The 15,334-nt window shown below is 42.5% G+C and overlaps 1 protein-coding gene across 2 annotated transcripts in view; it reads left to right on the top strand.

Annotated features, from left to right (window-relative positions):
- Positions 1-12,964, top strand: part of ZNF592 (zinc finger protein 592) — a 94,450-nt gene extending 81,486 nt beyond the window's left edge. For both annotated transcript variants that reach the window (XM_030577759.1, XM_030577758.1), the window contains 2 exons: positions 8,540-8,675; positions 11,915-12,964. In XM_030577759.1, the coding sequence (XP_030433619.1) occupies positions 8,540-8,675; positions 11,915-12,403 (625 nt within the window). In that variant the 3' untranslated portion in view covers positions 12,404-12,964. The remainder of the gene's footprint in view (positions 1-8,539; positions 8,676-11,914) is intronic.
- Positions 12,965-15,334: the final 2,370 nt, after the last annotated feature.

The raw sequence follows: 15,334 nt of genomic DNA on the forward strand, positions 1-15,334 counted from the left end.
CTAGTTCTTGTGTTATGAGTAGGAGTAAATAACACTTCCTTGTTTATTTTCTCCAATTACACTGGAGGGAGAATAAGAGGAGGAATAGGTTAGACATGAGTGACTTTTTGATTGCAATTTTCTTGGAGACTTGGGGTAAGGTTTAAAACTGAGTTCTGTAGGTGTATCTCAGAGTACAGTCTCACACACCAGCAGAATGGCCAGTGAAACACTGGGCCTGATTCTCCTTTTGATAAATTGTATGGTCAATTGCTTGGCCACCCTTTGGTTCATTATGAAATGTATTCAGCAGATTAGATTTGATTTAAGTCTGATTGATTGAAATCATGATTTCAATCATGATTTCAATCACTAGTCAGGAAGACTTGATTTAATCATGGGTTTCTACATAAAAGTGCATTCTTGTTGGTTTTTATAACCTTAATACATATTCTTCTCAACTCAGAGAGAGATGTAGGTTTCATTTTTAGAAGGTACACACTATATGTTTAAGTGATTTATTTTGAAAACTTTTCAGATTAGTTTTACAGCTATATCAGAAAATGAATGATTGTTTGGTTATTTCATTTACCAAAGATAATTGACGCAGATATTTATGTAGTCATTGGGAGGTGAACTATCCCTAATTCAACAGGCTAATCATTAATATTTGGAGGATTTTCTTGCCATGCTGAATTAGAAGGAGAACATCACCAGACAGGCATTTAAATTGTTTTATTTAACTAAAACAATTTAAATATTCTGGATTTTTTTTCTTCAACAGCAAGCATATAATATTTTTAACCAAAAAAGCATGTGAATTTTTGAATTTAGTTAAATGTTTGTTTTTTAAAACCAGGTTTATTTTTGTTAAAATTCTTTTTAACTAAAATAGTTAAATGAAATATTAAAAAAAAATATTGATTATGTCAGCCAGCTCAACATGACCAATTTACAGTATTGGCTTCTGCAACTAACTCAGTTGTCTTCACCTTCATTTTCCTGTTTGTTCATAATCTGGAAAAGAAGAACAAGCTTTCCTGCTTTTTCAGGTCCCAAACGATTTTTCAGTTTGGAATGAATTAGTCCAAAGGGAGAAAATATTCTTTCTACACCAGCAGAAGAAGCTACTGCTGTTAAAAGTGAGATTATCACTTCAACAGTTTCTGAATCCAAGTTGCTTAAGTGACTTCCACCAGTTCACTGGTGTGACTTTCTTTAAAAAATCATCAGCAAACATATTTCTTGAATGGTTCACCCTTATAGTTGGCATTATGGAGGGATGATTGCTGGATGTCCATGTCATAGCCAGCTCCTCTTCTTCAGCAGTTAAGATTTGACCGTGGTACTGAGTATTGAGAATATTTGCAAGAAAATGAGCTGGCAACCATGCTTGTCCCATTCGTTTTTGTTTTTTTAATGCTTGTAATTTAACTCTGTCATTGCTTATTTCTCTTGTTAAGATCTCGCTCAGTTCCTTCCAAATTTCAACAGCGTCGGCAATAAAGCAGCTATTTCCGGGCATTTTGTTCGAGACTACAGAAATAGGCTTCAGGGTACTCAGCATGTGTTCAACATTTCTCTTAAGCCCAATGTTGAAAACTTTGGCTGTGATGGTGCCATCTATTTTTTCACTATTTTGTTCACAAACTGTCATCAGATTAGGCCAGTTCTTGATATAGTGCTCAAAACAGTCCACTACTGAGTTCCATCGCATGTCTTGTGGGAGAGTTAGCTTAGTTCCTCCCACTTTTTTCGGAGCATCTGCTGCAAAGTGTTTGTTACAGAAGTATTTTGTATTTTCAATGTTAGCCCTTTATTCCTGGAACACTGAAGTCTTTGGCTAGGAGGTGCATCAAATGAGCACGGCAACCATATGTTAGTAGCTTGGGACTCTCTTCTAAGTAATTTCTTCTCATCTTGGATACATTTGCAGCATTGTCTGTGACCAAGCTGCATACTAGACATTTGAATATTTTTTCATAGTTTGTTATAGCTTTTACTGCTGCTACTTGTAAGTATTCTGCTATGTGTGGATTTCCTGGTGTATCAATTGTTTCTATTAGGAAAACATTCCCTTCTTCTGTTGTCACACAAGCACATACAACAGGATCATTGTGGACATTGCTTCACCCGTCAAGACTCAGGTTAACAATTTTACCCTCTAGACCTTTTGTACACTGCTAAATTTCTCTTTCATACACTTTATCTAGTAATTTGCCTGCGACATCTGCTCTGGTGGGTTGACTGTATCCTAGTCTTAATGACTGAACCGTGTTAATGAAGTGTGAGTTCTCAGTTATACAGAAAGGAGAGTCTGTTGCCCCCAAAAAAAGGGGGGGGGCATTTTTTCATCAATTACCTCTTTTTGTAATCTGCTGATTCTTATCACAAACTTATCTATGGTTGTTTCTGCATGATGGAGATCTTTTTTCCTTTTTGCTACAAGTGATGTACTGTGGCTATGTGACATACATGATGTGACTGAAACACTATCATTGGCAGAGAACTCGGAAACTATAGAAAATGATGGTGATCTTGAAGGTGGACAGTCTTCAGAATCCTATATATTGAGGATGGATACTCCTAAACAAAATAAGTCAATGCAGTTATTTAACCATTATTACCATATTGCTCATTTAGTATTACTCATTGCATTGACTGACACTCAGTACTACTTTAAAGGTGAAATTGTAAAAGGAAGATCTGCCTATTTCAGCTATTTATTTTTTATCACAACTGCATCTAAAATGATAGTACTGTAGAGAAATAACTATATTTTTTGCTCAAACATGAGAATTCAAGAATAGTTCAGAAGGAAGACAGGTAGTCCTTAAGGAAGAAGTATGAAATAAAAAGTTTACCAGCCCGAAGAACTGCATGTACAGACCTGTTGCTTTCATCATCATCAACACAGCTTTCTCCTGAGAAGGAACACTTCTCATGATGATGTTTCATTGGGAAACCAGGCCTTGCATTTCTTTATTGCACTGTTTGCATTTTGCACGCATGTCTGTCTTACCCACAGGGAGAGGAACTTCATTAAAATATTCCCAAACTGGGTCTCTTTTACTGCCTGCTGCCGTTACAGGTTTTCCTTTCTAGTGAGAGAATGGTATGAAAGATCTCAAATCAATGAAGGCTACACTCAGAAAGACCTCAAGACTTCTGGAATATGCTGCTCAAACAGTTTCACTTTTGTTTCTACTGCGTATTCCTACGTTCTCACATTTATCTCCAGACTTCTTCTCCTTGTCCAGCTCTATTCCGCCCCCAACGATCTTCTGTTCATTGAACTTTTTGAAACTTTGCTGTTTTAGAGAGAGGTAAGGGATTGACTCTGTGTACACAAATGTGCAGAGGGACAATAGGATTGAGGTCTGTTATTTCTCACCTCTCTGTATTATTAATTTATTTATTTAAAAACATTTTTGCTGTTAACAAGCATGTTATCTCTGGAGACACAAATCTAGTTTGAGAACTGCAAAACTCTGATGGTATCTTCTAGACTGTGCCCCATTGGGCAGATAGAAAGATTAACCTAAATAACCTATACAGAAGCCCCTGGAACCCGGTAAGATTGGGTCCCTAATCCATGAACTATTGGAACTCATTTACAAAACTTTGCTTAAACATTACATGAATATATTGTCTCATACTATAGAATTAGAATTTATAATCCCTATTCCATGATAAGATATCATTGATCTGTAATGTATCTTAATTAAAACTGTTTAGATTGCTTTCTCCCCTCAAAATGCATTTTATCAAAAAAATCTGATTTAAATAAAAAAAATCATTTTTTAAAATGTATTAATTTTTTTAAATAATTGATTTTTATGCACCCTGATATTCGAGAGACCAAATAGCCAGTATCAGTCAGGTTTATGGCTAAAACTCAATAATACTATAGTACAGGGAAAAGGTTCAATGTGATTCCAGTCTCTGGGAAGCTGTCTTGTGCAGCGCTGTTTCCCTCATCTTACACAGATGGAACGCTCTCAAAGTTACACATTTCAGCTAGGAATATTTATAGGATGATTTTACAAGTTACAAAACTCTTTACCCATCACTAAAATCCAGCCCATCATTTTATCCCATTTCCTTAACTTCACAGAATCATAGGGTTGGAAGGGACCTCAGAAGGTCATCTAGTCCAACCCCCTGCTCAAAGCAGGACCAATTCCCAGACAGATTTTTACCCAGTTCCCTAAATGGCCCCCTCAAGTATTGGACTCACAACCCTGGGTTTAGCAGGCCAAAGCTGAAACCACTGAGCTATCCCTCCCCCACAATGTACTTGTTGTGTACCTTTCTTTATTTTTGTTTTGGACACTAGATTCCAGGTACTGGTCTGTGAAAGAACCTCCCTAGCTTGTACTAAGACATAAAATTAAGATACCTTGTTTGACAAGTTTCCTATAGGCTTATGGTCAGTTGTACTATTGCAGGGTACTGTGGGATGTAGCTTAGCATGAGTGAACAGAACTCAGGGAAAATAAGTCAGTTCAACTCTTACAGCTAACCAGGGATTCGTATAATATGGTATAGACCAACCTAACTTGTGTGGGAGCTACCACTCCATGGCCTTGCACCTTGTGTAGTCAGATACACTTGTGGAAAATCAGTTAATCTATACAACAGTTAATCTGAACATTTTATACCCACTTTACGCAAATGTAAATGACTGCTTCAGAATAGTGAAGAATCATTGCACCCGTTGGATCTTTTTAGAGATGAGATGCTTTAGGAGACTGGAAATGGGATTCTGGGTCTTTCATCTCTACTTCATCACTTTGAATGTAGCTACGTAGTTTGGCAGTGAATGACAGTTATTGCCATCTGATGGCTGTTCAGAAGATTATAGTTGTGACTAGGGACTCAGTCCAATGGGGAAAGTACGCACGTTACAAAACTGCCACCATAACTGGAACCCTTCTCATAGAGAGATCATTTTGTCCAGCATCGGACCCTGGTCTGGACACTTCCCCTGCATGGTTCTCACACTCTGCTAGGTTGTCCACTGACCCTCATTTGTCATGTCCTTCTAAAAGAAAATCTTTTCTCTCTCACGCTGATGGGAAGAAATGGTTCCCTCATCCTCTGAGGCATGCCAAGCAGAATACCATCCCCTGCAAAGTCAGTTGTCTCAGTATCCTCAGAGAGGAGACATAACTCCAGGGACTGTCTGAATACCTCCAGTACCGGAGCTAAACAAAGGTCTGAAGACCCTAATCAGGCAGACCTACAACCATCAGCACGGTCTCTCAGCACCAGAGACCGAGGCACAAGAGCTTCAAGAATGGTGTCGACTGCCCCAACCAGGTCAACTTTGGTCATCATGGCACCAACAAAATCACCGGAACCGACAGTTCTACTAGTGCCAACGTCCATTTGAGCGCCAACAAAACTGCCAGCACCAAGCAAGTCCTCGAGTCCATCTTCTGGTGCTGTAGCGAAGCGAGACTCTCCAGTGCGGCGCCTCCTGCTGGTCATCCTGGGAATTAGCTCTTGTCCATCCCAGAGTGCCCTCTGCAAGCTTAGGTTCCCTATGTCCCTCTCAGATCCTGGTGCCCCTTACCTCAGAGTTCTGCCCCAGCAGTACCCCCAATATGGGTCTCCCCTCCCAGGGGAACCCCCAACCCTCTAAATCCACCTTGCCTCCATGGTTACTGCCAGTTGTCATATAGCCCCCACTCACCGGGGCAACTGCAGTCTGTAAAAGGCCTCTTATCATTGGCAAGGAGGTTGGACCAGCTGCCTCTGCCTATCTCTGGGCTGCACCTCCCAGCCCCAGTACCAGCAGAGGCCTTTACCAAGGCCACAGCCTGGGGAGTTGCCAGGTTGGAGCTCCCCAGCTCCTCTAGCCTTTCCCCAGCCCTGCTCCACTCCAGGTACCCTTTTCTCCCTGGCAGCTAGGTCCTTCACCCCCCAACTAGAGAGAGACTCCTTCAGCTCCTGGCCCCCAGCCCTCTTAGCAAAGCCAGCTGGGCCCTAACTGAATTGGACATACCAGTGGCGGCTGCTTCCCCAATCAGCCTAGCTTGTCTGCTTTTAACCCTGTTCTCCAGGAGTGGGGCAGCTGCCCCACTACAAGTGCTCAAGAGAATGTACCTCTCCTTCGGCACCACTACATCCACTGGTGCCAATGATGCTCCTCTCTCCTCCCCAGGAGTTCAGATACCCAAAGGACCTGCTTGTATCACCACTATTCAAACACAATCTCCCTCCACTTCTGTCCACTTCTCCAGAATCACAGCATTGCTCTTTTTCTCCTCCGAGGACGGCACCCCCCTTCCCCAGCAAGGAAAAGAAGAAAGAGTACTCCGTCCCATCCTCATCCTCAGGACAGACAGAAAAGGAGTCCTCTACATATCCCCACTAGGGACCTGGTACGAACTGCCATGGATGCAACCCCAGATGCCTCTCCCTTCAGATTGGCCATACTGGGATCCGTGGGCTATGCACAGAGCACAGTTTGGGAAGCCTCCTATAGAGGAAAGCCAAAGACCTACACATTCGGCATCTCGATTGGTCTCTTGATCACCAGAGACTGAACTTCTCCCTATAGTGGATGAGGAAGGAAAAAATGGAGGAAGAAGTTCCACTGCCACTCCATTTCTCCTCCTCTTCCCCTGATGAGGCTATCACGGCTCCACCCCCTCTGTCAGCCAACGACTTTAAACACATTCAGGAGTTGTTTTGCAGGATAGCAGACTCCCTCCAGATTTCTTTGGAGGAAGTGAAAGAACAACAGTATAAACTGCTCAACATCCCGCAGACATCTTCATCCTCCAAAATAGCCCTCCCAGTCAATGAGGCCCTTCTCAACCTTGCCAGGGTGCTATGGCAGACCCCAGTGTCCATCCTACTGACCTGCAAGTGGGCAGACAAAAAATATTATGTTCCCACAAAGGACATGGAATTTTTTTCTCACCCCACTCCAAATTCCTTACTTGTCAATGCCAAGCTCGATCCACCCCTTATGACAGGGATTGGAAGCGATTGGTCCTATTCCAAAATACAGAAACTCTCTCCCAAGACTTTCCTGATGACAAAAAGGAGCAACTCCAGGCACTCGTATCCAAAGGATACCTTTTGGCCCATAGAGCTTTACAAGCTTTCTTGGACTTCACGGATACTGCTGCCCATTCCATCACAACTGCCGTAGTCCTGAGGCGGGCATCCTGGCTGCACCTCTCCAGCCTCTCTAAGAAGGTACGAACCACTGTTGAGAACCTACCCTTTGAGGGCCCAAAATTATTTGCAGTGCATACGAATGAATCTCTACACTCCCTTAAGGACTCTCTAGCAACTCTTCACTCTCTCGGCATTTACACACTAGCGCGGAAGAGTCAGCTGGGGAAATACCAACCTCCCTTGCAATCCTGACCACCGCAGTACACTCCCTATCAACAGTACGACACCAAAAGACTTAGACAGAACCCCCCTGCCAAGCGCAGACATATGATTCCTCAAGGGGCTACCTCTCACACATCTTTGGCCAAACAATTTTGAAGGTGTGGTTAAGGCCCTGAAAACCCTCCCTCAGTTTTTGTGACTGGAACAATCTGCAACATCCCACTAGTTTGGCGACCGTCTAGACCCTTTCTTTCCATCATGGCAGCTAATTACCTTGGACAAATGGGTTCTAAAGATCATCAAGGAAGGATACTCCATCCCATTCCTATCTATCCCACCCACCCATGCTCCCTTCCTGTCCCTCTTCAGGAAACCTTTTCATATACACATTCTACAAGAAGAAATAAACCACCTTCTGCAACTGGGAGCCATAGAGTCAGTCCCATCCCAGCAGAGACGGAAGGGGTTTTAGTCCCATTATTTTCTGATCCAAAAGAAATCTGGTAGGGGGAGACCGATCCTTGACCTGTGAAACCTAAACAAGTTTGTCAAACTGCAGTGCTTCAAGATGGTTACCCTCTCCATCATTATCCCAGCACTGGAACGGGGAGACTGGTTCTCAGCCCTCAACCTACAAGTCACTATTTTCACATCACAATACACCCTGTGCACAGATGGTTCCTCCAATTCATCATGGCAGTTGATCGTTATCAATTGTAAATGCTTTGAGGCAGGGACAGTTTGTACAGGACCTAGCACAGTGGGGCTCTGATCTCAGTTGGGGCCTCTAGTTTGCTACTGGAATATAAAAGAATGGATTATCGTGCCACAAGGCTCCTCCTTGTTTTTGTGGATACAGACTAACACGGCTACCCCTCTGATACTCATTATTTGTAATTTCTGTACCTTTCATACTTGGGAATCTTACTTTATTACTTACTGTAGCAAACTTAACTTTAAGTAGATTAATTATTTTGGCAGAGATGCTAATAAATAATGCTATGTAGTGTATGGAGCACTCATGCATCTTCTGAAATGATCTGATTAGTCATAATTCAGATACTAAAAATACCTATCTGTAGCCAGTGACATTTCTTACTGGCTCGCAGTTCTGCATTACCAACAGGCTTACTGAAATTAAATCAGCAGATATGTGCTTTTCACTTCATTAGTAACTTTCTTCCTTTATGCTTTTAAGGTTCTGCACAGACGAAAGTCAAACATTTTCTCAGCCTTCCATGCTGGAGAATCACATCAGCCTCATGCATGGCATCAAAAACCCGGACCTGTCCCAGATGTCCAAAGCAAAAGCTCTGGAGTGTGACTCAACAAAAGTAATTTACGTGGTTGTACTGAAAAATAAATGTATTTGACTTGTTTATAAATAGTGACTGGTGGAGCCCTCTTACCCCACCCCCTGCAAATTCTTCACCCACCAGACTGCAGGGGGAGATTGGGGTTTATATCCTGCAGCAGGGTGGTGATACTAGGGTCTTTAGCCCCGCAGGGGGCATCAGGGCACAAGACCCGTGCCCCAGCAGGCACTGCCCTCTGGGGCAGGTTGTGCGTGTCTTGTGGCTCTCGAACTTCTGAAGATTATTGTATGTAGCTTGGAAGGTTATTAAGTTTGGCCACCCCGATATATACTTACAGGGTTTATATAGAGTTATATCCTAGAAACTAGTATACCCAGCCAGGGTTATTTACAGGAGTATTGTCTTAGTTAACAGTGTAGGTCAGAGAACAGCCAGAAGTATTGTGTATGAACCAAAACTCAGAATTAGGGAGGCAAAATTTGTAACCTCATTTTCACTCTTTCATAATTTTAATGGAAAAAAGCAGAATTCTGTTTTACTGCTGTAACTTTCCGTACTAGGGCTTTGCCAAAAGTAGAATTTTTCTGGAAAGTTTGTGAAAATCTGTTCAGTAATTTTAAAATTATTTTTAAGGAGCAATCAAGTTAGAGGATAAGTAAAATACCTTTTCTCACCTTTATAAACAGTTGTTCACATTTGTTTTTCCTTTTTGTTTTTTGGTAGGTGGGATGGGTCACACCTTAAAAATGGCTGATCTTTAAAACCTCAAACTCTGGAAGCAAATATTAATGGATTTATAGTGGTAGTGACTCTTCCCACATGGAATACACTGTTCAGTAAAGTAACATTTAGCAATCTAATCAATAATCCAAAATATCAAATGTATGTACCCTATGGGTGAATTGAGAATGATATATGAGCCATAACTGTCACTTCCTGATGTTTCTGTATTTAAAATGTACAAACTCAATGTTTTCTGGCATTAATGATCAATTAAGAAGCCAATAGAAGACACCAAAACCCTCTCAATACCTGTACACCTCTCTTGTGCATACTCACAAACACAGTCCAGGAATTTGATTGTGGAGCACTCCCCCTCCTGAATCTAAGTTCTCTGCCTAAAGAGTCCCTGTATTTTTATCTCATTAATCTTAATTATATCTATGTACACTCTTAATTCCGTCTCCTTGATGTCTAAACCTTCTAGTCTAAAACAGACACAGTCCAGGAACTTTTAATTTTATTTTGCACAACCATATTGCACTGCGGTCTCAGGTTCAATTTACTTTGTTGTCACACACAGGTTTCCCCCATCCATTAAATATTTGTATTCTAAATTATTTCCCCACAGATAACTTACCTTGAATTTTTTCATTATTTTCTTCTCCAATCACTTCCATTTTTATAAGGACTATTTTTTCCTATTAAAATTCTTTTAATATCCCTGCAATAGTAGAAAGGTTTGCTTCTTTCCCCTAATTAGAGCTGGGTTAGTTATATTTGTTGTATAAATTATTCAGCCAATTTCATTATATTTTTTTAATCCGTTTCAGTTTTAAAAACTGGGGTAGGGTTGTGCTCAGATGTAGTTGCAGTTGTTTTTTTTTTATTTGCATTACATTAGTGCCTAGGGACTGCAACTCAGATCAGATCTCTAGTGTACTAGGCACAGTACCAATGCAGAATAAGAGACAGTCCCTGTCCTGATGAGTTTAAGATCTAAATAGATAGGGCAGACAAAAGGTTTGGTGGAAAAGATGTAATATACAAGCAGAATGAACGGAGTGATGGTATGCAAATAGCATGATAGTACTAGTTATTTTGTTGGTTTCTTTTGCTTTTGTTCATAATTTTGCCATGTGGGGTTTTGTTGGGAGGGAATTAGATGCAGAGAGAGATAAGAGGAGACACTGAAGGGGAGAGAAGTAGGGAGAGGGCTGAAGTGGAGAGGCTGAGAGGGAGCTGGAGCAAACGGCTGATCAGCAGAGGGAAGGAAATGTCCGGAGTAAAAATTGTATAAAGCTGCCAGGAGCAGATGACGTCTCAAGTTCTCTGCTTCAGCTGCTTGTCTTTGCTCCTGCTGGCTGAGCTTCCAGTGGTTTTTCTTCCCTGAAGTCACACAGCTGAGGAGAGAATGATTCTAGGAGGCATTCAGTGGGACTACATTTGGTTTCATCTGCAGCCTTACCTATTTCCATTCATCTTTGCCATCTTCAGCTTCTTCCACTTCCCAGTCCAGCTGATCACCAAATCAGGCTGTTTTTTCCTTAACAATGTCTCTAGAGAAGCCCTATGACAGGGGTCGGCAACCGTTCAGAAGTGCTGTGCCGAGTCTTCATTTAGTCACTCTAATTTAAGGTTTCGCGTGCCAGTAATACATTTTAACGTTTTTAGAAGGTCTCTTTCTGTAAGTCTGTAATGTATAACTAAACTATTGTTGTATGTAAATAAGTAAGGTTTTTAAAATGTTTAAGAAGCTTCATTTAAAATTAAATGCAGAGCCCCCCGAACTGGCAGCCAGGACACGGACACCGTGAGTGCCACTGAAAATCAGCTTGTGTAGCGCCTTTGGCACATGTGCCATAGGTTGTCTACCTCGCCCTATGACCAAACCCCTTCTCCATGCCTTGATTATTCCTTTCCTCAGCTGTTTCAGCCTCCTCTATGGTCCTCCCTACCTTTCACTCTGCCAGTTTCTCGCATGCTGTTGATAAAATAACACACCTCTCCCCTCCTCTGATCATGTTATGTCCCTTTTGAAACCCCTTTGCCTTCCACATCAAGTACAAATTTTTCCCCCGTCAGAGTTCTAGCCCTGTCTTCCATCCCTGTTCTCATTTCTCTCTACTCTCCTTCTAGCTCCTCCCAAGCCTTCCTTCTAGCTGTTTCCTGTGTCCTCGTTTCATCTTTGCACCTTCTGTTCCACCCATATGCATAGAACTCACTGCCCCGGTGCACCACACCGCCTATGTCTCCTTCAGATCATTCCAGAGAGCCTTTAACCTGTCTTTCATGTTCCTTTAAACTGTATGGTGTTTGTTTAATTCTAACTGTGAAAAGGTGGATGAGGTAGTATCTTTTATTGGTCCAGTTTCTGTTGATGAGAGAGACAAGCTTTGAGCTACACAGAGTTCTTCTTTGGGTCTGGTACCAGTGTTGAAAGGTACCAGTGTTGTTGTAGCCATGTTGATCAATTCAGCAGGCTAAAGTTCTTGCTCTTACGTGGATATAACAACAGACATTTTTTACATTTTTAGGCAAAATCTCCAAAAAGAGTGTCTGCAGATGCTCCGGGACAGATGGCAACCACTGAAGCTCCACCAGCCAAAAAATTGAAGACACATTGGAAATGTGCTAAATGTGGATTTGCAACAGATATCAGTACTGAATTTCAGGAACACATACCTCAGCACAAGGCAGACAACTCCACTTCTCAATGCTTGCTCTGTGGCTTGTGTTATACATCTCACATCTCTCTGAACAGACACCTCTTTATTGTTCATAAAGTAAAAGATCCAGTAGAGGAAGAGGAGGAAGAGGAAAGGGAAAAGTTACAAACAGATACAAATGAGAATGGACATGAAGAGTATAACAGAGACGCGAACACTACAGTGGAGGAAGAAAATAGTTTGAAATGCAAAATGTGCAAGAGTGACTCAGTGCTTTGTGCACACAGTCAAAGGTTTGGCCTGGAGGATTCCAGTAGCAGCTCTCAGAACAATCATTCAAATGCTACTAAGATTTAAGAAAAGAACATTTTTTACTCAAAATACTGGGTGGGAGTGGGGCAGATCTTTGAAATATCCTGTTTATTTCTTGAGCTGGACTGTGCTTTCCATTAACTTTTAATTTGTAAGGGAAATAAAAACTGCTTCCACCTCCATAGCGCTGAATCTCTGCCAGATCAGAAGTGAAAAGAGAAAGCAAGACAAGATACCCCACTGGAACTTGTCTAACTCCTAAGGATGCAGGAGCACTTTCTGAAGCTGCAGTTTTCTTTCTGAAAATGAGCTCTCTTCCTTTGAGTGTGTACTGCCTCTGCCTGGAGCCCCAACCTCACCTCCTTTCTTTTAGTTTTCTTCTGGTATTTATGGCTTAAATTCATCTTCTAACTTTCCACTTTATTATTCAAATCCATAAGACTTTGGGTCAACCAGATACTTGTCAGGAGAGTACGAACCTGTTAAATCCTTTTCCATCATGCAGCAGGTGCAAACGATGACTTTTGTGTAGGCTACACAGTGCTGTTTCATTGCCCTAGAACAGGGGCGGGCAAACTTTTTGGCCCGAGAGCCACATCTGGGTATAGAAATTGTATGATGAGTCATGAATGCTCACAAAATTGGGGGTTGGGATGCGGGAGGGCTCCAGCTGGGGTTGTGGGCTCTGGGGTGGGGCTTAGGGATGAGGGGTTGGGGGTGCGTGATGGTGCTCTGGGCTGGGACCGAGGGGTTTGGAGGGCGGGAGGGGGATCAGGGCTGGGGCAGAGGTTTGGGGCAGGGGAGGGGGATCTGGGGGCAGGCTCCAGGTGGCGCTTACCTCAAGTAGCTCCCAGAAGCAGTGGCATGTCCTCCCTCTGGCTCCTATGTGGAGGTGCAGCCAGGCAACGCAGCATGTTGCCCTGTCCACAGGCGTCGCCCCCGCAGCTCCTATTGGCTGTGGTTTCTGGCCAATGGGAGCTGCGGGGGACGGCACTTGATGTGGGGGCGGCATGCGGAGCTCCCGGCTGGTCCTATGCATAGGAGCCAAAGGCAGGATGTGGCGCTGCTTCTGGGAGCCATGCAGAGTGGAGCAAGACCCCAACCCTGCTCCCCAGCTGGAATGCCCGAGTGGGGCAAGCCCCAGACCCCACTTCCCAGTGGGGGCTCAAGAGCTGGATTAAAACGTCTGGAGGGCTGGATGTCGCCCCCGGGCTGTAGTTTGCCTACCTTTGCCTTAGAAGTATGCTAGATTCATCTCCTAGTTTTTCCATGAATGTTATTGAATCAAGTTTTGTTATAAATTTAAATCACCATAGAAGAGATTTTTACAACCTCAGTCATTTTTTAAATTGTTTATATAAATATTGCTAAATCATTTATATTTTTAAGTGATTTACAAAGCACAGGATCTCACACAGCAGCAAAGGCCTCTACACTGGGGAGTTGCCACAGTTAAAGCTTTTGGTGGCCAGATACCAATGTAGCTGCACTGCTGAAGACAGAGCCAATATAAGATTCAATTAGCAGCTGTGCAGTTTGTCCCAGTTTCAGACAAGAATAATCTGCACCAGCGCATATTGCAGCACATAATATCTTTGCTTGTCTGCACTAGGGAGGATGCACCAGTACTCCAGGGACAGCTGAAATCCCCAAGATAGACAAATATAACCTGCCTGTGGCTATATCAGCTGGAGTGGTATAGTCTATATACTTTCAATCACAGAAATGAAAAACTCTGCAAGAGAAATGTACGTAATCTGCTGTAGTTTGTTAGCTCGCTGTTTGGGAGAAAAAGATACTGAAAGAGATAACTGTGATTACAGTAAGAAAAGTCAGTCTGTTAACACCAGTGTACGTATCCTGTGCAGAATCACAAAATCAGTCTGAGCACTACTAACAGCAGCTTGAGTAGCATGGAATGCGCCATACGCGTGATCAGGCAGGGGAGAGAATGGCATCCATAAAGGTGTTTGAGAGCGCACCATACTGTAATGCTTCCAATACTCTAGCTCCTTTGATAGCAGATCTCCCATCTTTACTCAATTTTATAAATTACTTTGGAGACTTTTTATTTCCATATAGTCATATTGACTCTTCACTGTCCATGCTGTTTCTTCATTTGTTCTCTTCACATGCTTTGTGTAATATAATTACTTCAGTACAGTTTTTATGTTGAGACAAAATCCTGCTCTTTATTGTTCACTATGACGTTTAAATAATTTAAAAGCTATTTATCTTGTTGGATTTGAATTGCTTACTTTCTTGTCTTGATGTGTTTTGATACAAACAGTTTGGAACTCTTTGTATTTTTTGATACTGTGTACATTAGCCTAGGGAATGTTTTACAAGGTAGCCTATGTAGAGTAACAATAGCAGGGGTCATTCCCAAGCCATCACATATCTATTTAATCTGCAGTGGCATTTGTGCCTTGCTATAATGTTTACTTCAAACTATTTCAAATAAAAGCATCCAACAGTGTGTGGATGGGCTCCATTCTATTATAGGCAGGGTGGGTAAGCCAGTGCAAGGTACGTGTGCCAGCTTGCCCTTCAGGCATTTCCTAACACATACTCTAGTGCAGGGATTCTCAAACTTCATTGCACTATGACCCCCTTCTGACAACAGAAATTACTACATGACCTCAGGTGGGGGGCATTGAAACCTGGGCCCACCTGAATCCTACCGCCACAGGTGTGAAGGCCAAAGCCCATCCCCAGCAGCCTGGGTGGGGTCAAAGCTGAAGCCCAAAGGCTTTAACCTCAGACAGGGGCCCTGTAACCTGAGCCATGCTGTCCAGGGCTGAAGCCCTTGGTCTTTGGCCCTAGGCAGTGGGGCATGGACTTTGACCCTGGACTCCAGCAAGTCTAAGCCAGCCACGGTGACCCCATTAAAACAGAGTTGTGACCCACTTTGGGATCCCAACTGCATTTGAGATCTGCTGCTCTAGTACTTGCTTTCTCATCCCAGAAGCTTAT

The sequence above is a fragment of the Gopherus evgoodei genome, chromosome 10 (genome assembly GCF_007399415.2).
Source record: "Gopherus evgoodei ecotype Sinaloan lineage chromosome 10, rGopEvg1_v1.p, whole genome shotgun sequence".
NCBI classification, from domain to species: Eukaryota; Metazoa; Chordata; order Testudines; family Testudinidae; genus Gopherus; species Gopherus evgoodei.